Below are 27,233 nucleotides of genomic sequence, written 5' to 3' on the forward strand. Positions count from 1 at the left end.
ATGTACAGCCGATCCAGGAGGAAAGTGAAGTCCAGCTCATGCTTTGCTGAACGAAACATGTTCCTACCCAGAGGGTGCCCATATCCTTTTCCAGGCCAGCAGTGGCCCTCGCTGTCGGCTCCTTTGTCTGGCTTGTTCCTCGCAGTCTTTGCAGCGCCCTACAGGACCATCCAACCACACCTCCTGCACCTCCCGCATCTCCCACACCTGGGTGCCCTCTCTTCTAAAGGCCTGATTGAAGGCCTGGAGCCAGGGTTTCTGTACTTGGTGGCCCCCCTTTTTGGCTTATCCCAACTTTGGTTAAACAGATTCTCCTGCGTGTTTGATTTCCACTGCTCCAAAAATTTTTGCTGCCACACCCACTTCCTCTCCCCGAATGATGCTGTAGCGCCCCCACCAGACCCATGCCTCAAGGGTGGTAACTTCCAGTCTTACTTGTACAGAAATGTGATGCTTCTCTGTTTAACCCTCCTGACCTTGCCTGGTCTCTGTCCAGCCTGCCACTAGAGGTACTCCTGAATGTCCCCTGCTCTGCATGGGTTTCATACCCATCCATCGGCCATGCCCCTTCTCACCTAGCTCTAATTCCTATGGCCCGTATACCCATTTTCTGTTTGCAAATGCTTTAAAAAATAAAAAATAAAAATAAAAAACAGAGGACAATACATTTTCTATTTGGGAATAGTTCTGGGTTTTCAGAAAAGTTATAAAGATAACACAGAGGGGTTCTTATCAACCAATACCTAGTTTTCCTTTAATTTAATGTGCTATATTGCTATGGTGTATCTTGCAAACTAAGACACCAAGACTGATGTGGTTGGTGTTTTTTCAACTTGTTTTTAAATAAGAAAGTCTGAAACTGAGCAGACGAACAAAGCCATGCCCACTGCTGCAAAGAAAAATAGCAGGCCGTTCGTTATACTTTGGATTTCTCCCGGCTGACGGATCTGATGACGCACCTGCCAGGACACCCTAGTTAGCCTCTGGTAGACTCAAAGAAGCTCAAGGTCAAGACCTCTGTCCAACAGACTGACACCCACCGCCATCACCCTGACAGAGGCTGTGACTGTGCAACTTGATCTCAAAAGAGACTATGATGGGGGTCAGAGGAAGAAAACAAAGAAACAACATTAATTGCATCAGATTTGCCTCAAAGTTCAACTCACCTGCCAAGAAGAAAACATTTTCCACTGAAAATGAAGATAGGTAAGAGGAATTAGGAGTCATACATCGTATGTCTCACTCCAAGGAACAATTTATCAGTGCTACAGAGCTGTCAGCTGCTGACATGATAAGGAATAACACCAAATGAATAATGTTTCCTCCAAAACCAACTCCTTTAATTACAAGCCTCTTCTTTCCAGAAGAGAGACAGAAGATGCAGAAACACCAATTTCATGCACTTGTGCCTGAATAATGTCTCCATGCTGCTTTTTCCAGATGGCGACCTTCTCACTGGAGGGACTAATGATGTGGGCATATTTAGGGAAAAACCAATAACGGAGTCTTTAACCTTCAACAACAAAAAGCGTGTTGTACAAAATGTTCCTTGGGATACATTAGAAAATATCAATTACATTGCTCACTGAGGTGTAATCAGCTGTAATAATCAAAATTAATTTTTAAAAATAATTAAACAGACCCCAGGGCAAATAGTTGATGCTCTTATCCTATGACATCACAGTGTACATATGTACCTGAGAAGTTGTGCCTTCTGTTAGCTGCAAAGGCATCTTTGATGAGTGATGAATATGGGATCTGCAGGCTGGTGAGTCTGGTCCCAGCAAAAGGAGAAGTGTTTCACTCTCTCCTCCCTTCATACAGTTCTGTATACATTCCTTAAGCACCTTCTATATACCAGGCACTATGCCCAGCCCAGAATGAGTTACCAGTATAGGATGCTGCTAAGCAAGGACACTTTTGATTTTTCAAATTAAAGTGTAGTTCACCTTGTTTCAAAAATAACGTGTCTTTAAAAATTCCATAAAATATTACAAGTAGTGGAAAGGATAAATAAGTTCAAGTGAAAGAAAAAATGGTGTTCAAATAGGAAGGAAGAAGACAGCAGGAGGGGGTGTGTGCATGTACCCATGCTTTGTAGAAATGTATCCCACTAGGTATGGGCCCTTAGTAGAGTTGGGCCACACTTTGTCCCTGAGCTTCCAAGTGTCCAGATCAAAGAGGAAGACATAACAGAGTCGAAAGTCTTGCTGTTCCTGAGCCACGTGATTCTTCCTGGTGCAGACAGTGTCGGGGGTGTCTCCCAATGGCTGCCTTTTCCCTACATTCCACCCCACTGGGCTTTGCTGCCCTGAAACATCAGCACACACCTCCTTGGAACCTGACATCCTCTCTGCCTGAATGTTTTCATGGAGAGTCACAAGCTTGCGTCCCTCCTTACATGTGTGCTTCCACATCCTGACACCATAGTGGGCCTCAATGTAGTGGGTTTCCATCTCATCAGACTACCGCTCCAACCATCCTCTACCACTTACCCTGCTCAATTTTTTCCCATTGCTATTAGCTGCTCCAACCGCTACAAATGAATTTATCTGTTGTTTGTCTTTACTATCATAGAATGCAGTCTCCATAAAAGCAAAGAATATGTTGATTTTGCTATCTTCTGTCACCTCAAGAGGACATTTTCCTTCAGCAGCCTGCTTTTACCAAACTCAGAGCCAATTTCAAATATTCTTTCTTCTATATCTCTCAATTTGAGTCAAGAACAAATTGTTATAAATCTTTAGTAAAACTACAAGACCCCCAAACAGTGCAGTATACTTAAGCTTCTTTCAGATGAGCAGTTTTTCAGGTCCCTAGGACTTGGAGGGAGCTGAGCTGTGTCAATGACAGTGATCATGGAAGATGACCTTGAAAAGAAGAAAGTATCCTTCCCCTGACTGTCTGGTAGCCCATGGTGGCAGCTGAGTTCAGATTTGGAGCTGGTGAGATTTGTGGTTAACCTCACTGCCAACGTCACATGGGCAGAGAGCTCAAATTGTGTAATGTGTCTATTATCTGTCTACTCCATCTTCTTGAGGAGCTCCTTCCCACAGTCATTTGTCTTATTGTAGAGATTAGAACACAATTACGCGATGAAGTTACATTAATTGCCTGAGGTCTCCTGACACTATGTCATGTCCATTCAATGACCATAACCTGCTCTGAAGATAAGTGAGTGATCCTGGCATTAGAATATCTGACAGACAGCATTTCCTGAAAGAGCCTCAACAATATTTCCAATTCTATATGCTCTTGTAGACCCTTACAAATTCTCCACCAGGAGATTGTAATCTACTCCCCTTGAACCTGCGAGAATTCTGTGTCTTGACCAAAGAGATTCAGTGAAGGTGATTCTGCATGGCTCCTGAAACTTGGACCTGGCTTTTATCTCTTTCCCTCCCTTTCCCTATTGAAGTTGGCCCTTGAAAATCAGTCACTAGGTTGTCATTAAACTCAGGATGAATGGAGAGGCTATGTGTAGATATTCTGACAAACAGCCTCAGGACTAAAGTTGGCCACAACCAGAAGTGTGGGTAAGTGAAATTTCCAAAGATCCCATTTGAAGCTCCAGACATCGTGGAGTTGAAACAACCCCCCACCTGTTCTTGTTATGCCTCAAATTCATTATCCCATCCACTGTGGCCATAAAAATGTGTTGATACCACTGAGATTCAGGAGGGTTTGTTATGCAGTTTTAGAGGAATGGATTAGAAAAACCTAATCATTTAGCCCACACAGTCAGGGGGACCCACCACTTTGCCTCCTGGAAATGGTGTCAAAGCTGCTGCCCTCCTTTGTTGAGCTCACACCCAGCTCCCACTGAGCTATAAGTTAGTGCTCTGTGAACACGCCTGTCTCAGAAGGAGAACAGGAATAAGAATTGGTTTTGTTTCTTTAATGTCATAAGGCACACCTGTTCTTGATTCTCTAGGGGAGTGCATATTCATTCAAGTAAATTTAACCTGAGGGCCTGGCTCTCCTAAATGTACCTTCATCTGGGAAGCTACATGCACACCTTTAAATACTCAAGAGAACATGGAGTTTCATCACCTCTAGCAACAACAGAGAGAGGAGACACAGCTCAGGGTGTTTGAAGCAAAGTGCTTGAAGATTCTATAAAGACAACAGGTCTGGACTCACCTCTATCTTGTACTCGGGGTCCTTGGCTTGCCGCCCAGGCATCAGCCTCATGGCTGTGGACAGGCTTTCACTCCATGAAGTGACTTTGCTATGATGTCCAGCATTTGAGCGATTAGCCAGTGATTTCTTCTCAGATGCTGGGGATGGGGAAGCGAAGACAGAGGTAAAGTTGAGGGAGGGTATATGCTATTCTACAGGTGGCTTGGCTTTCAAAGGATCAGTCAGGAGCATGTCTGCCTCCAACAAGGGAGGAGCTCTCCAAGTAACAAGCTCTCAAGGCACTCTTCTGACCAAGAAGTACACTATGGGCTTCGGGGCAGGGGGGTTGTGAAGGGAAGAAGCAGTTACTGGATCTGACTTAGACTTCCAGCTCCACAACTCACTGACTTGAAGTGAGATGTTGAACAAGTTAACTAAAGTTCCTAAGCTTTGGGGTTCTCATCCTATAAAATAGGGATAATAGTATTTGATCCCATTGTGGTGTCATGAGGAGTAAATAAAAACGTGCTCAAAAAACAGAACACATAAAGTTTTCAAAATATGGTTATCGGCAAAAAGACAGCCATTTGTAAGCTTTCAGGTCCATTTTACCCTTTTCCCCCACTACATGGATGTAGGTATATATGTCCTGTTTTATTATGCTTTTCCCTGAAATAGAACCTGAAATTTTGACTTCAATTGTGCATATGTATGTGTGTATATATATATATATGTATGTGTATATGTAGGTATGTATATATATTCAAATGCATGTTGATATACATGTACATATTTGTCAGGAATAATTTGGAAAGTCAATTAAATAAAAGGCTCTATATCTTAGACACTCTAGAATTATATACATAAGGAGATAAGGAACACTTGAGGGAGGGAGGAGCACAGGGGACTACGGTGATGGTGCACAGATGCATTGGTGAAGGAAATTCTGTGGGGACTACACCTGAGGGGAGCAAGCAAACATTCTTTAAAAATGAACAATGATGTAAAAAATATATAAAGAAAAAGAAAATTTTAAAAAAGGAACACTGGAATCATTGGAAATTTTGTGATGCTGCAAAATTTAAAACAAGTATGTGCCATAATTTAAGAACTCTTTAAAAACAAAATTGAAAGCTTCATAGAGATGTGTTGACCAATGTGAGGGTAAAATGTTGGGTTGTTGATAGAATGCAAGGGAAATTAACATCTTTGGATAAAGACTTTCACTTGGAACATGAAGAACCTGAGGTTCCAGGTCACAGTCTGACTTGATGCCAGGTTTCAAAGTTGGCAGGAAAATATCAGGCAGAGCCTATAACCTTAAGTTCCACAGCCCCATGCCATACCTCTAATATCATGGCCCCTCCCTCTAAGAGATCAAAAGAACCTGATTGTCACTGCTTGCCTTCCTGTTACCCAAGATGCAAAGCAGCATCAATTTTTTGTGAGCAAAGACTCATGGGGTTTTCAAAAATGACTGGATCAAGAAGATGTGGTACATATACACAATGGAATATTACTCAGCAATCAAAAAGATAAACTCATGTCATTTGCAGCAACATGGATGGAGCTGGAAGGGATCATGCTCAGTGAAACAAGCCAGAAAGAAAAAGAAAAATACTGGATGGTCTCACTTAAAGCAGGAATTTAGAAAGCCCAAATAAGGGATTAGTAAAAAGACTAATAATAATAAAAATCAAAATCTACAAGCAACTGTAAACCAGAGCCACATTGGGGGGGGCGGGGCAGAAGAGAAGGGAGTAGGATCAAAACAAGGTGGGAATTTTATGGGGACTATGACCAAGATGAAAATGCATACATTGTACAAAAATGAAAAATGATATAAAAATATATAAAATAAAAAAGGGACTCATGGGGTTTTGGCGATATAAATAAAATAAAAGGGAAAATCTGGGTGGAAAAGGTTTTGGACCTCGAGCGGAATCTTGGAGTCTGACTCCATGAGAAGTTCCATCCCTGAGAGCCAAGTAGACAGAGACCTAGGTAATGCTGCCAGGACTTGAGCATCGTCTCCTCCCAGAGTGGTGTGACATCTTCAATTTTCACTTCACTCTCTCCAGGTTTCACAGTGAGATCGATCTTGAAGTTGTCCTCCAGCTCCTGACGCCTCTGTGCCATGAGCTGCTGCCAGAGAGTCCTCGCCTTCTTTTGGATGCTGTGCTGGACTGGGGGAGAGAGCACAGCACACCATCAAGACAGCCCCCAGTATTTCTCCCAGAAAGGCCAGAAGATGGAATATCATGTTTTGCTTTTATTCTCAGCCTTCTTGAATATCATCCCAACATTTCAAACTCCACCCAGAAAGCAGTCTACAGGACTGTTGGCAATGTTGCAAACATCCATGTGAGCTGACCTTTCCCTGCCTCTAATTTTCTGCTACCAAATCCTGCTCCCTCACATGTGCAGAGCTGGAAGCACAAATTGGCTGGCACAGGGAGCCTTTTTCTCTCATTCCCCAATGCTGTTAATCACCAGAAACAGATCCGTGTAAACGCTACAGAAATAAATAGCCTCTCCCCACCCCAAACAATCCTTTCCAACTTTACCTTGTATGCTGATCCCTCAAGGGAATGGACAGCAAACCTAAGCCTGTGCCAATGTCCTCTCTCCAACCGCTGGATCATGCTTCTCAACACCCTCCCATCTCAGGGCCTACGTATGGACAAATCTACCAAGCCAGTTACTGTCTATTATCTCCTGAAATTGCTTAAATTCCCTCTGATCTTGGACCACTGGTTCTCCCCAAGACCCCAGTACTTACTTCCTTGGTCTGTTTTTCTCACCCTTGGGAAATGGATCTTGTTCAATCCATCCATGAGCCAAATTCCCAAATTTAAATGTTTGTGTTGTAATTAACACTGTGTCTGAGTAAAACTTAAACTCACAAGAATTTTGGACACAGGCTTTGGGAAACTACATGGCCAGAAAACAGAGGTCCCTGTGCCTTCCATCTGGTCTCACAAGCTCTCATAGTCTACACAACACAGCAAACCAATGTGGTGGAGGGAGGTCTGCTGAAGCTTCCTGGATTGAGAGCAATCTCTGGGACAAATGGATCTAGCTGCTATTTCCTTCCTCCCTGTCTTGCTTTCCTTAAAAATTGCCATTACCTTTCATTTGATTAAAGATTAGCAAACCCAAGCATGAAACTCCATGAAATCAAAAGTCATGTACAAGTATTGAGTTTATTTATTCCATTCCCATTTTCTAGAGAAGAAAACTGGGAGACAGCTAAGTAATGGCTTCAAGTGAGTAAGCTAATATGCCAGTTACTACATGGAGAGGTTTAATGGAAAATTCAAGAACCCCCAGCCCCCAAAAAGTGATATCAATTTACAGTGCTGTCATCTTGGATTTGAGCAAATACATCAAGTTCTTAGTCTAAACAAATCGCACAGAGCCTTCTTTTCATTTAAGCATCTAATACATTTCAATTCTAATGTGCAAAGATTGTTCCAATTATATTCTCTACCAGGTGCCTCCTGCTCTAATACATTGTGGGAGAGTTCCTAAGGTCTCTTCTGGCCTTGGAGACTCTCCTTAGTATTTGATTCCTTATCTTGGAAGGAGTAAATAAAGAACGCAAACTTGCAGTTATTACTATTCATCTCCTCTTCCCAAATGAATTATAAATGAAATGTACCATCATTCAAACTTGAGAAGTCTTCCCCTGTTTTTTCTCTTACTTCTTCATTTGGAAAAAGAAAGACTTGATGATAAGGAGTCATTCTGGGCTTGGGATCCAATCCAAATCCTTCTGGATAACTAGCAGACAAAAGATTTTTCACTATAAGCTCATTCTTTGGGATCACTCCGTGATTCTTTACTATAAACACTCTCCAAATAGTATATGTCAATATGGAAAATCAATATGGAAAAATATGTCAAATTAAGTTAAAGCAAATACCATGTAACAACTTTTAGAACAGATATTATACAATAGCATTCTTTTAACTCCTAACTTACTAAATCTAATTCAAGCTTCCAGCAGGGCACCTGAATCCTCTCCTGTTTATCCCACCATCAGAACCATTCATTTCTTCTTGGGCTCTCCCCAGCATTGGATTCTGCCTTTATTTGGCACTGATGTCATCCTGCCTGGAAGGGGTCCAGGGTTGACTTCATGGGCCTGGATCCTGTGCAGTTGTATAGTGCCTATTCTCAAAGGACCCATGATTGAGCTCTGTGTCACTGTCTTGAAATCGTTATAATTTTTGGACAAGAGCCCTGCATTTTCACATGACTGGAGGTCCACACATCATGTAACTGGATATTAGTACACAGTGATTTACAAATTAGGGTTGCTAGGCATCGTATGCTCCTCATATAAATGTCCACATGCCCTGATCTCTGGGCTCCCTAGGTGAACCAAAGTGAATACACTCTCAGTATATGTTTGTAGGTAGAACCAAAAATGACAAACAAGGAAATGAAAAAATACCAACATATAAGAATGTCTACTTTTAAAATTTCTAGAATAAAGACCGTCTGGATTTTGGAGGCCATATTGTTAAATAGAGGAATCAAAAGAGGGTGAATCCTCAAACACACAAATCAGTTGACATTTCTTTCCTCCCTACTTATGTTTTCAGTATGGACAAGGTGCAGCTATTAAAATACAGAAAAGAAAGTAAACTACCCAGTTTAGTCCATATACTGAAAATGGAATTATTTTAATTCAAATAAAAAGGCAAACACTTCTGGGCTAGCAGTGCTTCCCAGAGAGTTTTAAGACAATTTAACTCTAGTGTTTTGAAACACGCAATAATCAACTAGATATGATTTGGGGAAATTTTTTTTCAAGTAGTCAAGTATAATCTGTACTTAGGTAAATACCGTCAAGAAAAAGTACAAGAGCAAAGAGCACATTCCATAGTCCTTTCCTTCTCTACACTCAACATAACTCTATTAATAAGAGTTGATATGATGTCAAGGCATAGGTGTGCCAAGACATGTACCGAAACAGCCACATGCAGAGAAGGTTCATTTATACAGAGAATTCTCAATATGTGCTCCAGCCTTGGACTTCAAAGATTTAAATAAGATTAATTTAATTTATTTTTATGAGTATTTCTTACCTCTGCTTATACACATTTTATGTCATAAAGTATACACAATATTTTGCAAGAAAAATCATTTCTGGGTAGCATGATACAAATAAGCATATATTTTTCCATTCTAAGATTATCAGTTATCAAGTGTTAATATTTCTGAAATCTGACTGCATCATAAAATAAATGTTTATATTTAATGTTGGAGTTTTCTGTCCCCAAATTAAATCAATGGTGTATATTACAATCTTAGAATTGTGGGAATAGTGCAAATTACTATTTCATGGTGACTCAAGCTGCTCAGTCACATGAACAATTTTGAGAAGCACTTACCATATTATCAAACATTGCACATAATGTGGACAACCAGATAAACAAAATGATTCTAGCATTTATATCAACCTCAATCAAATATGCTTCTACAACTTTCCTTTTTGCATTGACCACTGATAGGCATGGGAACAAGTTGGCAGTTCTTACCTTCTTGAATTAAGCAGCAAGAGACAATGCATGAGACACAGAAGGAAGCTAATGTTGGAATTATAGGTGGCAAAGATAATGTCCCAGTGTTCCTGGAGGAAGCCCAGGATGCTGAGGAGGCTGAGGCACTCGGAGAGTGACTGCTGGGGTTTGGAGAGGCAGTAAAGGATGACTTTATTTAAACTGCTGTATAAAGCACCGATGGCTGCATCCCTTTGAAACGAGGCACTCTCAATGACCTTGTCACAAAATAAACACAAACACAACACAAACTTGTGAATGCTTTGTTATTTAGGTACTGACTTAGTTAACAGTGAAAATGATATAATTAAAAAGTAACATAATCTAAAATTAAAATAGAACTAGTTTCCTCTACTTTTGTGCTTTTTTCTAACTTGGATCTAAATTATCAGTAAAATTATTTTGTCTATCAAAAAAATTAAAAAATATAAAAAAATCCAGACTCTTAGATTTTTCAAACACTTGAGTTAAAAAAATTGAAAGTTTACTTTGTTCCTATTTTGGAAAACAGATGTGGGGGCTAGAGATTTATGAAATATCAATAATATAGTTGACATTCAACACATAAGAACATGCTATTGATAGTGTCTAGTATATTAGATGTATCATTATTAATAATAATATCATGCATAACATGTTTATAATATTCCAAGTATCAAACTAAGTATTTCACACATATATGCATAGATTTACATGCATTGTCTTGTTTAAATATCATAAGAACAGCAAAAAGTAGAACTTCTTTAGGAATATGAGGATTGATGGTTAGAGATAGGTTAGCAAAGGTCAAACACATGCCAGACACTTAAGCTATCTTTTAACCACTACATCACCCATAGGAGTCAGAAGTCCAGTACATAGGATTTTAGTACATAGGAAACTTTGAGAGGGAGGACAAAAGAATCCTGATTGTAGCCTTAGCACTGATTGGCCCATCCATCTGTTTAACTTTTTTGCAACTAGTAGATAAATAAATCCTGGATATCTAGTGCACAGCATAATTACTACAGGCAACAATGCCATATTATAAACTTCAAAGTTGTTAAGAGGCTAGATCTTAATGGTTCCCACCATTCAAAAAAAAGATCATTATGTGGCATGATAGAGGTGTTAGCCAATGTTAATATGCCAATGTAAATATATTTACAACACATAAATATATCAAAGCAGTAGGTTGTATACATTAAAATTACACAGTATTACATAAAATAAATAAAATTCTTTTTTAAAGATTTATTTATTTATACAAGAACTGGGGTACAGACCAGAGGTGTGGGAGGGTGAGAGAATCACCAGAGACAGAGCAGGGAGCAGAACAGGCAGACAGACTGAAGACACTGCTGAGGGGAGCAGTGGGCAAGGAAGGAGAGGTCTGCCGTGCCATGTGGGTTTCTCCCTGGCTGGCTGGAAATCAAACCCATGCTGTGCAGGTTTCAGGCAACTTCACAGCTCAGCGGTCAACCTGCTCCACCACTAGGGAGGCCCAATAAATAAAATTCTTTAAAGGAAAATAATCTACAGCACAAAACTTACATGCAAGTTTTACACTAATAAAGTTAAATTTTGTTTAAAATCTGTGGGAATTTGGGATTCAGGCTTTTGTTCATCAGATGGATCACTTATTTCAAGCTGAGGTTATGAGTTACGAGAGTTACAGGTGGCAAGCAGGAGAGAAGGAAGGTGGATGAGAACAGCACTGAGAGTCCTTGAGCATGGCACACCCCTGAAGACACATGAGTTCCGGTGGTCACCCACTCTTGGTTACCCACTCTTGGTTAGGGCACTGGGGAGTTGCTATGGACTGACGTTTGCATCTCCCCAAAAATCCATATGTTTAAACCCTAATCCCCATATGACGGCATTTGGAGATAGGGTCTTTGAGATATAATTAGGTCATGAGGTTGTAGACTTCATAATGGGATTAGTGCCTTTATAGGAAGAGAAGTGAGAGAGTTTGCTTGTCTTTGCGTTGTGTGAGGATACAGTGAGAAGATGGCCATTTGCCAACCAGGAAGGGAGCCCTCACCACACACTACATTTGTCGGCCCCTTGATCTTGGACTTCCCAGAACTGTGAGGAACAAATGCTTGTCAGGCTCCCCAGACTATAGTATTCTGTTAGAGCAGCCTGAATTGACTAACACAGGGGCTCATCCACTATTTTCATTCTTGACATGACTTCTCAAGAACCTGACTTTAATCTCCTCAGAGTTGACAAAGGCTACTTCTCTCCTCTTGGAGTTATTCTTGAAGAAGTTTCTCAAAACCTTCTTTTCAGGATGCACATCATCCATACTATCCTCTTATGAATTGTGCTCCGGTCCAGTCCTGGGGTTTGAGGGTGCTTCTACCTACAGAAGGGTGCTGGGGGTGTGATAAGTCTTTCTGTGAGGTGTGAAGGGGATGGAAAGTGGGACCTTCTGTAGAAGACACACATGGCTGCTGGTAGGAATTTCTGGAGGCATCTTTCAGTTTTGTAAATAAATGTTATCCTGCAATCCCAGGAAACTTGCTGGCTGGAGCCACTGTGTATCAAAATGAGCTCCTCATATAGGGAGGGTTCAAGGTCACTAGTCAGCACAGATTTCCACAGTGAAATGGGAGGTGAAGTTCAACTCCAGAATTTTGAAGTTGTATGATTCCCTTTGTGTCTATCTACACATGTGCATAATAAAGAATGTGTCCACATGAACACACACACTTACACTAAGGTATTTATCTAAAGCATGCATTTGCATGTCAGGGTATGTATGTAGGTCTTTCAAGAGAACAAGAGAGCACATGTAAGAACAGGACTGGGTAAAAAATAGACTCCTGCCTTGATTTCAGGAAGGTACAACTATAGCAAATGGAGGTGGATAATACAGTAGAAAATTAAATGGCCCTTTGGAGATAAGGACATTTTTGTTGATGAGTAATAACAATAATATTAAATCAACAACCACAATAAAAACCCAAATGGGTGTGTGTATAGAGTCTAGGAGGGGACAGCACTCAGATGCCAGAACTGGGGGCTGCTGGTCTTGCTCACTGAGACAGATGCAGGTGGCCTGAGGCTAGAGGTGACAGGGCACTCAGATGTTACTTGGGTCATAAGAGTCCTTCTACTTTTCCCACTCCTACAGTAGACCAGCAGATCCTAGCGTATCATACAGATACTTGGTGGGTCAGCATGTGTTTTCTTACTCCCATGGCAGCCCAGCATTCTTACCACCATGATGTGCTCTGTGATGAAGTTAAGGACATGAATGGGGTCTGCTGAGAACATCCCACTATACAGCTTCTCCACCAGCTTCTGAGCAAAGTAGGAGATGTTTGTTAGTGAAGGAACAGCAGCGGCTTCTGTGTTTGACTGAGGATCTTTACTGCCTGGGAGAATGAGAAGACAGACCAAGCCTGAGAAATCATCACTCTTAACAGCCCTCTCTTCACAACAGTATCCAAACTCCTCTTGGTAATCAACCACCTCTTACTCAACTCTGTATATTCCACTGCAATGCTCTGTAAAGTGTGTTGTGGTGAAAATAGAGTCTTACACATAGTAGGTGCCCAATAAGCACAAAGTTTTTCAAAGTAAGTTGATCTTGAATAATTTAATCAGTGATATAAGGCAAGTGAGGAGAAGGCAAGTGAGAGACAGCATTTCTTCCGTGGCCATTTGGAATGATGGTGGAGGAGAATTTAAGGCATATGGTCAATGCGAAGGTTGTCATGGTGACCCAAAACCCTGCAGCTATATGGGACAGAGGATAAAGCTGTAATGGTCTGCCCATGCTTCCTAATATGGTGACCAGTGTGCTCATATGTGATGAGATGATCTCAGCCAGTGCACACACCAGCCCTCAGTTAGCCACTGCTGTCCTCACTCACAGGTTCTGGTGGCTACCCAGAGTCACATCACCATCCAATGACAGAACCAAGGTCAGAACTGGGATCATCAAGCTCCCACTTTTCAACTTTCTATACCATACTGCAAATATTTCACAAGAGAGATCAAAAGTTGGGGTTTACAAGTTGTGTGGCAAGGAAGACTCCAGAATCAAGTCATTAAGAACTCCCTGGCTCAGCTCAGAACCCACTTTGTTGAAGGACTTTGTTGAATCTTGTTGGGCAGGTAGGATGCCCTGGAGCTCAGGACTCTGAATGGAGCTTCAACCTGAATGCAATATTCAGTCTGTGCCCTGGTACGGGTGCAAAGAATAAGATGCTGAGCAGAGGTCTTGACTTCCTTCATAAAAAGCAGACAATACTCCTGAGGCTAGAGGAGATCCAATGTTAGCTCAGAGGACAGAAGTACGCTCTGTCTCTGAGTGGCCCCAGCATGGCAGGGCTGTCATGGAAAGGTGCACACATGCTTTTCCTGGGGCCTCCAGGCAGCATCAGCAAGTTCATGTGGCAGATTAGTGGAGGGACTAACATGCTGGTGGAGGGTAGCTTCCCAGGGCTCCTAAAGGACCCCACACTGCTGCAGCCCAGTCCCCCACTAGAAGGCTAGAGTCAGCAGCAGGTAGGCATGCCGGGTTTCTACTCAGCTGTCAACAGTTTTGTATCATAAAAAGTAAGGAACAAGTCACCCCTCACTCACCTCTGAGCATCAAATTCTCACCACCACTCATCACATGAAATATTTCCATGGTGGAAAGCAGGATCTCAGACTGGAAGTCTCTTTTCTGTTGGCTGGTGGCATTTCCTGGAGAAGCCTGGAAGCACATCACTATAGCCATCATGTCCATTCAGTGCCCATGTGGGGCCTGACCCATATGCTAATAACACAGCCGTTGCAAATGTCATGCCGGCAGCTCACAGCTGGCCCTTCCCCAGGACACTGCTCTCTGCTGATCAGGTCTCCTCCCCCAGAAGGAGATGCCCACTTCCCAGAGTAGGCAGGCAAGTGGGGAAGAGAGAACCTCACAGCCCTCTAGCAGATGCCTCAAAGTGGAGCCAACTCTGGGGTGCAGATACCACACCAATGTTATGGCTGCACCATTTTCTTGAATAGTTTCTCCATCCTCCTCCTCTTCATTCCTTTTCTGCTTCTCCTGAGAGCATCCCCAGTAAAGCACTTCCACAAGATCCCTGCCTCACACTCTGCTTCTACCCTGGCTAAGGGTTCTGCCCTCTGCCATCTATTCACTCTCTGGTGGGCTCCCTGTTGTCCCAGGGCCTGTGGCTCTGGGGGACTCCTTCCCAGGACACCTCTGGAGTCTAAGGAGCTGTGTCCAACTGTCCACCAGCTGGCAAGGACAGGCCTGAGTGAGCTCTGTGAGATCCAGTCCTCAGGTCTCCCTGGGCACACCACATCTTCAAGGCGCCCGTACCCTCTGAGAGACCTGTTCTAGTAACACCTTGTCCAACGCACCTCCAGGAGCACCTCCAGTGGTAACCACTGCTTGGGGCTGGAAGCAGCAAATAAGAGCTCCTTCAAAAGTAGCTGCGTGAACTCCTTCAGCTGCTTCCGGGTGGGATGTGACTTGGAAGGTGCCTGGAGACCCTCCACAGTGCTGCTGTCTTTGGCCTCGGCCCCAGGACTGCTGGCATTCTGGGTGGACTCAGTCACGGCTCCCTCAAAGACAAGAGAGACCCCACATGAGCAGCCTGCCCTGCCTCCAAGCACATTCACATCCACCTCCGAGGCATGGATGGGCAGAATTCTCATCAAACCATTCACAGGTCAGGAAACTGAGGCTCCCAGGAGGTAGGAGACTCCCCAGGTTTACAATTCACATTGTATTGCTGTGGTCTCTGATCCCCAGGCAGGCAGTAGTCATGGCAAGAAGCTGATCTCAGAGCTGGAGAGACCTGCAGTGCTCAGAGATGAAGCCCAGAATGTGTCTGTTGCTCCCTTCCTCGGAGCCACAAATTCTCATCACTTAAATGGTGATAATGAAAACCTCAAAAGGTGTGTGAGAACGCAATGAGAGAAGAGTGTGGGTGGCACTGCCTGGCCCCTGGAGTGTGGTCAAGAAGACCTTCATGTGGGGCTTTCAGCTTTACCACCTCCCAGGCTCTGCTGATGCTGATAAAGAGGACGCTCAGGTGAAAGAGAGAAGTAGGACTTGTGCAAGTACTGCCATCCACCCCAGAAGTGCCTTGGCCTTCTCTGTCTTGTTTTTATACTTCTAAAAATATCAGGAGATAAACCAAACAGGGGCCATTAGCCTAGATACATCCAGGAGGCCAGGGGGATGTTGGGAGGCCAAATGACACACCCAAGGACACGCGGCCAGGGACTCTTGACTCCCTGGCCAAGAACTCTTCATGTGCGCTCATCTGTTGGCACCTCCCTTTGCTCATTCATAAAATTAATGCAGCCGTTCTTAATTAAGCCATAAAATGAATTTAATGGCACCTAGGGAGGTGGTGACTGTATTAATTAGCTCCATGCGGCCTTGACTGGAAAGATGCCATATAAATTCATAGCAAAGCAAAGCCTTTTGGCCACCAGCCTCCTGTGAGAAGAGGGTCTGTTATGTTTTCTATGCAACAAAAGTTCTTTGGAGCTGACTTGGAATTAAGACAAGGCAAAGATGGATGGGGATATGCACATCAGGATTGGAGTCAAAAGCCCAACACAGGGGCTGGCTCCTCTGCAGAGGCTGGAGAGGTGACTTTGGGGCAGGTCCTCCCCTGGGCAGCAACTGTGGAGCGTGGGGAGGCAGAGCCCTGGGGCAGAGTGCGCTCCAGGATGCTGGCGGCAGGCAGTCAGCTGGAACCCCGACTCAGCAGAAGGCAAGACTGGCTCTTTGGGGAAGGGGCTGCAGTGAAGATGGGCTGGGAATGTCAGGCCAGGGACTTCAGGGCCTGCCTCCACCCTGCCAGTGCAGCCTGCAGAGGCTGCCTTTGCTCTTTCTTGCACCTCACCTTCTTTTTTAGTCTTACTTCTCTAATCTGTTACTTTGGTTGATATTAACAAGACTTTCTGCCCTACTTCCTTCTGTCCCTCTGCCCTAGTCCTCACCTGCACTTCTCAGCTCCCAGATGCTCCTAGCAGACCAGAACCAGGTGCTCCGAGCTCACCAGAGCCCTGTCTGGCCCAGGATCAACCACCTCCTGACCTGCTGGAACTGGTTCCCAGTCTTCAGTTCACTCATATCTCTTCCCATGCCACCCCTGACATCTGAAACTTGCCCTGAAGAACTCAGCTGCCCTCCCAGCCCAGCTCTTCTGGCTCTAAGGTGGGTCTTGCAGGTTCTCTGGCCGAAAGGACATCCAAGTCCTGACCTTCCAACAGGACAAGGGTCCTGAGAACAAAGGACAGAACAGGATGCTCTTCCAGTGCCATCCCTCCCCAGTCTGGTGCACTGGCCACAGGCTTCCTGGGGTGAAATTTGTCATTTTACATTATTAGTGTGTGACTATTCATTGTAAAACTGGACTTGAACCACCATCAAATTTCTCATTACTGAGATTCCCAACAACTCAAACAAAATGTTGAATCTCAGAGCTGAAAATGACCTCAGGCTGCATCTCAGCCAAGAAATGGAAAATGACCCAAGTTGCCTGCCCAAGTTCTAGCCATGTTACCTTAAAATGGCTGGTGTAGAGGAATTCATCATTCTTTCCTGAAGAACTGCCCTGCTCTCAGTGGGGCAGGGCAGTGGCATCCCCTACCTTGTGGGTTTCCCAAGGGAAGGTGACTGCGGCCAAGGTCTGGAGGAACTCCGGGGTCCGCCAGGCTGGGTCCTGGGGGTAGGTGCTGTGCACCAGGCCAAGGAACTGCAGCACGCTTGCCGGGAAAGTCTGTTCCCATGCACGGTCTTCAGAACCTGTGGAGGGCTGAGGGCACACTTCATGAGAGACAGTGCAGGGAAGCAGGGCTGCAGGCTACACAGGAACCCAAAGAAATGAAATCTATGGGGGTAGACCTCCTTTCTGAGACTCGCAGCAAGACACCTTATTGCAAGTCTTAAGATTCTGGATTAGCAGGGGATAATGGTCATGCATTTGAAGAAGGGATTAGAATGTGCAGATGTTCTAGGGGCTTCACACATGGCCTCTTCTCACATCTGAGATGGGTTCTATGCTTACTCCTGTTTTATAGATGGGAAGACAGAGGCAAAGAGAGGCTAAGTGGTCGGCCAAAGACACTCAGTAGGTCAGGGGCAGGACTGTTCTTTATTTTCAAGGCCTTTGTATTATTCTTTTTGTTTGCCTTTTAAAAATAACAGTAATTGAGTGGAAAGGTAACAAACTCCTGAGGTTTCAAATAGAAAATAAGCATTTTTTCAGGTACCACAAATACATTTACCAAAGATGTAAAGTATACAGAACACAACTCTGAATAGAACACCAATAATCCAAAAAAATGGAAATGGATAATAGCAATAAAAACCAAAAATCTGAACCACATGGATGTTGAAAAATATGAGTAAAAAAGTCTTGAAAACAACAATCACAGACACTCTAGAAAACAACAAAAAAATGGAGATGCCAAATATCAAAATCTTATAACCAGCCAGAGGAAAAATTAGAAGGATAATATATATACCCAAAGTTGACTCTAAGTAAATCAGCACGTCCTCAGCTCTTTAAGTAATGGGAGGGTAGGGTAAAGAGAATGAACTTACAGATTAAGAAGAGGGAAATAACCACACAGAAGTTAAATGAATTTTAAAAGACCATTTGTTGAAACTGAATAAGTGGGAAGCTTTTTTAAATATTAATTACCCAAACTAGGTCAAGAAAACATTTAAATGTCTAAATACGGCAATAATCCTGGAAAAAAAATCAAGTCTCAGTAGTTTCAGAGGGGCAATTTAAATAATATTAAGAATCATAGATTTAACATCTTTTTGAATATAAATATAGGAAAAGAATCTTTTTTAAAGCTAGCATAATACTGTTATCAAAATCTGACAAATGTATTACAAAAGAAAATTGTGGCCTGATATTATTTACAAAATGCATGCAAAATCATAAAATATTTACATATAATACGAATGCAAAAAGAATAAGAATAGTGACTTAGATCTTTGTAAAAATGCAAGAAAATATATATATATATTTTTAAGATTTATTTATTTATTTATTTATTTATTTATTTATACAAGCACTGGGTACAGTCAGAAGCGCGGGAGGGTGAGAGAATTCACCAGAGCCAGAGCGGGAAGCAGAGCAGGCAGAAGGACCGAAGTACACTGCTGAGGGGAGCAGCGGGCGGCAGGAGAGGTCTGCGCACCATGCAGGACCCTCCTCCGGTGGCCGGGGAGCAGCCGGGGATCGAACCGGTGCTGCAGAGGCTGCGGGCAGCTTCGCAACCCAACGCTCAACCGCTGCGCCACCAGGGAGGCCCCAAGAAAATATATTAATGCCATTCACAAGTAAGTGGTTAAAAGAAAAAAATGAACATCTAATTATATGCAAAAAGTATTCAACAAAAATTAAAACACTTTCCTATTTTATAAAGAAAAAAAAAGATATCTGTATTTTTTTTCCAGCATAATCACATTCAGAAAAAATGGCAAAAGATACAAACAGGCAACTCACAGTAAAATAAGTAGTTATAGCTCATAAGCATCTGAAAAATTGTTATCAACCTCAATAATAGTAATTTTGGGCCTCAGACAGAAAATATGAACTTTTGGCTAATTTTCAAAAAGAACTCAACTATGAACTTATCATCAGTTCGGCCATCTTGTTGATGCTATAAGAACTGACCAGATGTCTGACGCAATCTACCTGAGAAGGGCACTCAAAAGAAAATGCATGCCATTCGCTGCAAACCACCACCCCACATCCCAGAAATTACACTGTGGAGGATATCACACTAGAGAGCAAACATGTCTGCTCAAGAAAGTTCATTGCGGACTTGTAATAATAATAAACACTAAGAAACAACATAACTTTCCACCTACAAATATATTCTAGATGATTCCTATGTAATTTAATGAGATTAACCTGTGTCCCAAACATGCTGAGAAAAAAGGCAAAAAGAATGTATGGTGTCTAATTCTCTACAAGGTTATGGTATGATCTTAGAGGTCTGGAGGGTTAGTCCACTAAAGGACACAATGGATGGGCTTATTCTCAGATGATTTCTACTTTTTAATTTAAATGTTAAAAGCAATCATGGATCATTTAAACAATGTTTCCCACATGCACATAAAGCTTCCAATTGCCCTTGGGAATACAAAATTTTTTATCCTTTCATGCGAGTTCCCCTGGATCTGACTCATAATGACTCCTCTTCACAGGCCACCAGGCCCTCATTCCTTCCCACTTGGCTCCGTGTCTACATAACCTTCTCACCTACCCCTAGTGGAACTTGAAGGCCTGAATCACAGGCTGTCCTTGAAGCTTCTCCACATCTTGTGTGAAGTTGGTGGACATCTGTCTTCTCTAAGACAAGTCTCTACCTCACTGCTCATTATCTGTCTGGCAGAGGTGAGCTCCTAGAGGGGAAAGACTCCTTTACTCCCTTCATGGAGTCACGATGCTCCTGACCTAAAGCAGTTGCTCAGAAATGTTCCCTTTGCCTGAAGCACTGAATCCCCTAGTGAAGTAAAATGTATAAACAATGGAAGACAGATGTCTTCTGGCAAGAGTGACTAAACTTCATGGGGATATTTAGGCTGGATTTCCCGTTGGCACCTAAGTCAGCACTAGGGACACACCTTACCTCAGCTCTCACGCATTCTGAATAACACTGGCTAATTACAGGCATTATTACCAGGAAGCTGCAGGGGAAAACTAAGGGGAGTCTTCCAAATAGGTCTTCCCTTCCAAACCTTATCATGGTGTGTGGGGAATGGGTCTCACCTGGCTCATGGCAGCTTTCAGCAATTCCAGGAGCAGTAAGGCACCTTCAGTGCACAGCCCAATTCGGAGGACTTCCTCCCTGTGGTGCTTCTGCAAGAGCCACTGAAACATGGCATCCAGGCTATCCTGAAAGAACAGGCAGGAGCTGAAAAGACACCTGTGGTCATCCACGCAAGGGATGGGCTTTCCAGTCAGGACATGGCCCAGGGCACCCTAATGGAAAAGGCAAGTCATCACAGTAACACCCAACATGAATGGTCCACATGGAGAATTTCAGCTCTTGCTGGCCAGAGGGAAATATACACCCCCAGAAGGGGCTGAAGACCCATTAGCAACTTGTATTGAAATTCAACCTTTTGGTCTCTCATCACAAATACTCAATTTACCAATCAACTTTAATGAGAATTTTATATAAATGAGATTGTAAAAGACCTATGCAAAGTTTTTGGAGAAAAGTACAGAATGTAGTGGAGAGAGCATGGGATTGATGAACAGGGTGATCTGGCTTTACTTTCTTAAAAATCTGGGTTTACACAAGCTGCTCAGCCTCTTGGCAGTTCTGTTTCTTTCTGTGTGAGATGAAAGTTACATTACCTATCCCATGGGATTGCTAGAAATATCAAGTGAAATAAAATATGTAAAACATCAACCCTGGGTCCTGACTCTCAGCAGATGTTTGCTTCCTGTCATACATTCCGGGAGACACAAAAATACAGGGTTTCAATGAAGTTAGTACAGCATATCAAGAACTTTATTTTGAAGTGAAAGCTATGAAACTTTTAGCATTTATCAAGATTGAGATCATCAAATATAAGGAGTGCAAGAGACATGAATATTTTAGCCTCTATTTGCAAAGCCACACCCCTCCACATCTCAATTCAATGCAGTTTAACTCTACTTAATTGTGATCAAGAAATAATTACTGAGTTCACTAAAAAAGTGCCTAGAAAGGTGAGTGAAAGGGAAAGCCTGGTCTTGAAGTGCTCAGTATCTAAGGACAGAGGCCGATGTGTTCATGTGATGGTGCCATATGAGGTAAAAATATGTTGAGGCACAGAGGACAAGGGGTCTTCTAGGGAACTCTAAGCAGAAGGTGGCATCTAAATATTGAGGGAGGATGCTTTACCAGTCAGGTGACAGTGGGAGAAAGTTCGCTCAAGGCACAGGACTCAAGAGCACAAACCAGCTGGTCTTATTGGGTAAGTGACTAAGGAGGGTCACAGAACAAAGGCAGGAGAGTGAGGAAGCTGGTTGGAGAGACAAGTCAGGTACCCAATTGTGAAGGGGCTTGATGACAGCTGTGGAGTCTGAAGCTTGATCCCAATGAAGACTTGCAAATGAGTGAGCCCATGAGTGATAGACGGTGAGAAGGTATATGCACTGAGTGTAGACTTTTTTTTTAAGATTTATTTATTTATTTATTTATTTTTATTTTATTTATTTATACAAGCACTGGGTACAGTCAGAAGCACGGGAGGGTGAGAGAATTCACCAGAGCCAGAGCGGGGAACAGAGCAGGCAGAAGGAGCGAAATACACTGCTGAGGGGAGCAGTGGATGTGGCAGGAGAGGTCTGCGCACCATGTGGGACCCTCCTCCGGTGGCCGGGGAGCAGCCAGGGATCGAACCGGCGCTGCAGAGGCTGCGGGCAGTTTCGCAACCCAGTGCTCAACCGCTGCGCCACCGGGGAGGCCCGAGTATAGAATTTTTATTGGAGAAGGAAGAATAAGAGAGTGATAAACAGGACACCAGTATTCCAAGAATATGAGTCAAGAGGGTGGTTTCTTGTGTCAGGTGGGATATAGTTTATGATACTAAAGGTATATGAGCAAAGAGGCAGTTGAAAGGGAGAGGCTGAAAATACAGCAGAAAAAAGGGACCCAATGGGGTGAGGTCACTCAGGAGAGGAGTGGAGGGGTTGCAGACCAGCATGGAAACCTGCCCTTTGCCAACAACAATGGCAGAAGATGAAGAAGGTCATAGTCAGAATAGGTAGTGGAGGGTGGGTACTAAGACAATGCCCCTCCCAAGTAGCCAGCCTCTACCCCTCTAGTAAGGTAAGTGAGTTGAACAAAGGATGGCCATGGGGCAGAAGACTCAAGGGCCTATATGGTTTATTTTAGAATGTAGTGGAATAGTGGGGCATTACTAAGTCTGTGGCAATTCTCCTCCCTACCCCATCATCATGTGATTTCTCTAGCTATCCTTGGGAGAAAGAGTTAAAAGTGGGACTGATAAAAATAGAGACCCACTGGAAGCGATGATGGGAACCAGAGGCCAAAGAAGTCCCAGGCACTAATGCAAGGGTCTTTGAAGAACTAGCCAAAAGGTGTGGATTGATAGCGAAGGAAATGAGTCATGACAATGGAGTTGGTAGAAGGGAGAGGAGGTGGTCCTACTGCATGGAGCTTATAGGTGCCATGCACAGAAGTAGAGGGAGGTAAAGCTTAGGGAACTGCGTTGGTCAGATGGAGTCAAGAGACCAAGTGTATCATTCCCTCCCAAGAGCGCCCAAGAACCTACTTTGGGTCCATCCACCAGCTCTGTGAATGGTGTCTGCAGCAAGAAGGTGGACACAATGAGGTAAACTTCTGGAATATGAACATGGTAGGCCAGAAAGTCTTTCAAGACACGGAACCCAGGAAGCTGGCAGGGGCTCTGGTCAGGCGTGGGAGGCTGGCTCTTCAGGTTATCTATTGACCAGGTAGAGAGGGCACAAAATCTGATTGAGAACAAATGCTATTGTTACTACTCAAGAAGGGGAGTGACTACATGAGGAAATTCTCTGCCACCCACCCTACCTACAGGCATGCCCAAGAAATACATCTCATACATACATGAGCACAAGATTTCCTTTTGCTATTCCTGATGTGCTCATTCAGTCATTCATTTATTCATTCATTCAAAATCAGATATTGATTCAGTGCCTACCTCATTAAAGGCAGCAAGGCAAATTTGTATTAATACATTGTATTTTATATTTCAACAAAATATACAGAACCCAGGGCAATCATGAAGTACTGACAAAGCAATAAGAGGAACAGACAGTAAGTGTTACACACTATAAAGAAATATAGTAGGGGCATAGAATATAACAGAGAAGCATATAACTGCTCCTCTCTTGCAGAAAGCGATATTTAAAATGAGAAGAAAGAATCCACAGCAGCCAAAAGAGGGGTGCTAGTGTTGTAGATTGGGGAACTATCACAGGAAGAGGGAAAATGTTCAGAAGGCTCTGAGCAAAGGGAAGATGCCCCTCTGTTTGAAAAGCAGTATCTGCCCGGGGCCCTGAAAAAAAATCAGAGGGGCTGAGACTGATTAGAGCTCAGAGCTCAGGGACGTGTGATGGTCCTGAATGGGGACAGCCTGGCAGAGGCTCACTCAGAGACTCTGTGCCCTGGAGATGGACACACACTCACCCATTACAACGTCCACACCCTCAGAGCTGCGTTCCACCCAAGATCCCGTAGACAGCCCATCTTTAAATCGCACTCGCAGGGAGGGGCTAGACAAAAAGTACAGCAGCAGCTTCAACCCCAGTACAGTGGTGCTGGGGTGCAGGTGGCCCTGCACGAGAAGCAGGAACCAATCTGGCCCCAGGTCCAGGAATATCTCTTCCTTTGACCTAGGAGAGGGGAGACTGGTCAGTAAAGGCAATAAATTGTCTATCAGTCCTTGAGCAAAGCCTCTCAGCCACCTCGAAAAGGTCAGCGAAGGTTAACATCTAGATGTCATTTAGTGAAGCACATTTTGCATCCTTAAGGAATGACATGTTGGCAGGATTGCTATGAGATGGAAGACTTTTTCTATTAACAGCTGAAATGTAAGTTGGCCAAAACTAGTTTGGTAGCTGGCACTGAGAACACTGCCTAGCACAGATGAGCCCTTCCCTGGCACCCAGGAGGCTGGACCCTTTGCTGAGCCATTGCCCCTGAGAATCAGCTGCCAACCTTCCTGCCTTCTAGAACCCAAGTCTGTGCTCTCCAGATTTATCACTTTAAAATTCACTTTTGAAAGTGACAGTTAATTACGCATTTTTTTCCTAAACTGATAGAGGCATAAAGAGTGGACTATTCTGTTTAGATTTGTTTTCAGCAGTGTATTTACAAAGGGAGGTAAACAACCATTATTTGTTTATATGACTGTATTAATGTGATTAGATGACTAGCTAGTCAGGTGCTGTGTAAGTATGAATATTAATAGAGTTGGAATATTGTAGGAACTGTACCTTTTTATGTCTATTGGCCCATGGTTTATTATTTATTTATTTATTTATATTTAAATTTTATTTTTATATGCCCCATACAATTACAACCCCCTTATTTTGACCCCAATCCCTCCTTTCCCTGTCCCCCACCCCCCTTAGAGTGTCTCTGGTTCATAGTTGTTTGTTGATTTTGATATTTTCTTTCTTATAGTTATTCTTTTTCCTGGTCCCTTATTTAAGTTTTCTAGATTCCTGCTATGAGTGAGACCATCCGGCATTTTTCTTTTTCTTTCTGGCTTATTTCGCTGAGTATGATCCCTTCCAGCGCCATCCATGTTGCTGCAAATTGCATGTGTTTGTCTTTTATGAATGCTGAGTAATATTCCATGGTGTATATGTTACTTGAAAGGTTTTGGCCAACTTACATTTCAACTGTTATTAGAAAAATTCATCCATTTCATAGCAGTGAGAGTAGGCACTGGGTTAAGAGTCAAGAGACTATCCTTTCTTTGAGCTCCACCCTTGATGTTTACTAACTGGAAGATTTTGACAGAGACTGTGATATCCTCTTGTCATTTTGCTTGACAATTATGATGTTGGTGGTGGAGGTATGGTGATGATGACATAGTTAGCTTATGGATGATTTATAATATTCCAGGTACCATACCATACCCAGGGCTCTCCCTGATCCTATTAATAAAATGCCATATTACTTTTCATCTATGGCAGGCTTTATTTTTGTCCTCTTATAGCTGAGTACAATAGAGTCATCAAGAGTTTATATAGCCTTGCAAATGTTCCTGGGAACAAAAATGGGATAAGAAACAGGAGATCTAGACCTCAGAGCCCAGGTGCTTAAGCACTACACTCCATTCTCTTTCAACAAGATGGAGGAGGAAGGAGTGTGACTAGCTCATCTCTGAGGCATCTTCCAGTTCTACCATGGTTTGATTCTAGGGACACAAAGACAATAGAATGGAGAAATGACTGGTAAATTTTTAAACACTATTTGCAAGGCTCTTTTACTGAGAGGTAATTCTCCAACCTCCTTACTCCCCCAAACACACATACACACTAAAATGTCAACTCAGCAAGAGCAACAATCTGAACTGATTCAGCACTATGTCCTCAGAGAAAGCAAGTGTCTGGCATGCAGTAGGTACTCAACAAATAGCTATGAATGAATAACTCCAAGGTTACCTCCAAGAGGTAAAGTGGGCAGTTAGCAGCAGAGAGTTTTACACATTGTTTTGAAAGATAATTGAAGACAAAGACTTTCTTTTCAACTTGAAAAAATAACTAAATAACAGCAAATAGCAGAAGAATTTGGCAAGCCCTTTCCTTGATAGATATTATTTAGGCTAACCATTTATCCATTCTATTATCTGCCAAGCGCAGGACATTGAAATCAGTAATTGTCACAACTGCCAAAACAATAACAATTATACTATAGTAATAGTGACAAAAAGAGTTTATTGTAATTATACCAAATCTGTTTTGAGTTACTCGTGCCCATTTAACATTTGCATCAGAATATCTTAGGGCAAGGTCTGCTTTATTGAGTGCAGAAAATATAATTTTCTTTCTGAGTAATACAGGAAATACACTGTAGAAAACTGACTCGGAGATGCTAAACTTTTCATTAAGAAAAGGTTTTAATACTGCACCCTGTATGAGGCAACCTCATGCCAAATCGCTCTTCCTGGAGCTACTTACTCAGAGTACAAATGAAGTTGGGAGGAAGATATTACACTAAACATCATCTCTAGCAACTGGTTTCTGAGCCAGATTGTCTTTCCAGATGTTTGGCTTCGAGCTACAAAAAAGAAAATTCAGATTTGAGGGAAAACGGATGTAAAGAGACATAATATTTGCTGCAGTATGCAATTGTATTCACCAAATGTTTTGTTCACCCAGAAAATAGGGCATGGTTGGAACTCAAAATTTTGGCATTCAATTCTAATTAGGTACTTGAAAAAAATTTCCGGAAGTCTTCCTATAGTTCCCTTTAACCAAAGATGTTTTCAATGTTCCCCATATCTCCCACCCCCCAAAAATCCTAAAAATGCTAAAATCAAATTCATCTTCCAGTAGAAGAGGTTTTTTACAATTATCATTGGTTGCAACATTTCTTGAGCAACCACAACATACTGGTGGTTATTTGAGGCAATAGGGAACAGAGCAGTGAATACTCTGGTCTTTGATTCTGTTCCTGCTCTCAATTTGCTTCTATGCCTTCAGCATATCCGTATTGACCTTGGAAATAGTTTGAATTATAGCAAGAGGTATATAAATCTTTTGGAAGAAGAAACTATTTCTGGAGCATTATTATAGCCTTGAAGGACACATTCACACTGTCTTAACGGAGATGTTTTTTCAGATACAAGTTTCAGAATGGAGTCCATATAAGAAGTTCACTCTGGCCCATTATCCACTCATTCAGCCCCCTTGTTTGGCCAGTTATTTACAACCAATTCAGGGCACACATACCATGCTTCAGAAATAGGACTGACAAGGCTACTTGGAGAAGTGGAGTCATATTTCCCTCTATTTGGATCCTGGTCCCATCTCTTAA

General features: G+C 42.7%; 1 protein-coding gene across 1 annotated transcript in view; it reads right to left on the reverse strand.

Moving 5' to 3' along the window:
- WDFY4 (WDFY family member 4) overlaps positions 1-27,233 on the reverse strand; it is a 223,540-nt gene that overhangs the window by 106,529 nt on the left and 89,778 nt on the right. Inside the window, exons 29-40 of the mRNA XM_054690149.1 lie at positions 26,375-26,474; positions 23,871-24,076; positions 22,975-23,144; positions 20,453-20,578; positions 17,306-17,470; positions 15,054-15,257; positions 14,280-14,394; positions 12,906-13,063; positions 9,675-9,913; positions 7,787-7,908; positions 6,123-6,308; positions 4,144-4,280 (exon numbers count right to left, since the gene is read on the reverse strand). Of these exons, the coding sequence (XP_054546124.1) occupies positions 4,144-4,280; positions 6,123-6,308; positions 7,787-7,908; positions 9,675-9,913; positions 12,906-13,063; positions 14,280-14,394; positions 15,054-15,257; positions 17,306-17,470; positions 20,453-20,578; positions 22,975-23,144; positions 23,871-24,076; positions 26,375-26,474 (1,928 nt within the window). The remainder of the gene's footprint in view (positions 1-4,143; positions 4,281-6,122; positions 6,309-7,786; positions 7,909-9,674; positions 9,914-12,905; positions 13,064-14,279; positions 14,395-15,053; positions 15,258-17,305; positions 17,471-20,452; positions 20,579-22,974; positions 23,145-23,870; positions 24,077-26,374; positions 26,475-27,233) is intronic.

Source organism: Talpa occidentalis, unplaced genomic scaffold, assembly GCF_014898055.3.
Source record: "Talpa occidentalis isolate TD23 unplaced genomic scaffold, MPIMG_talOcc4v2.1 talOcc4.8, whole genome shotgun sequence".
NCBI classification, from domain to species: Eukaryota; Metazoa; Chordata; class Mammalia; order Eulipotyphla; family Talpidae; genus Talpa; species Talpa occidentalis.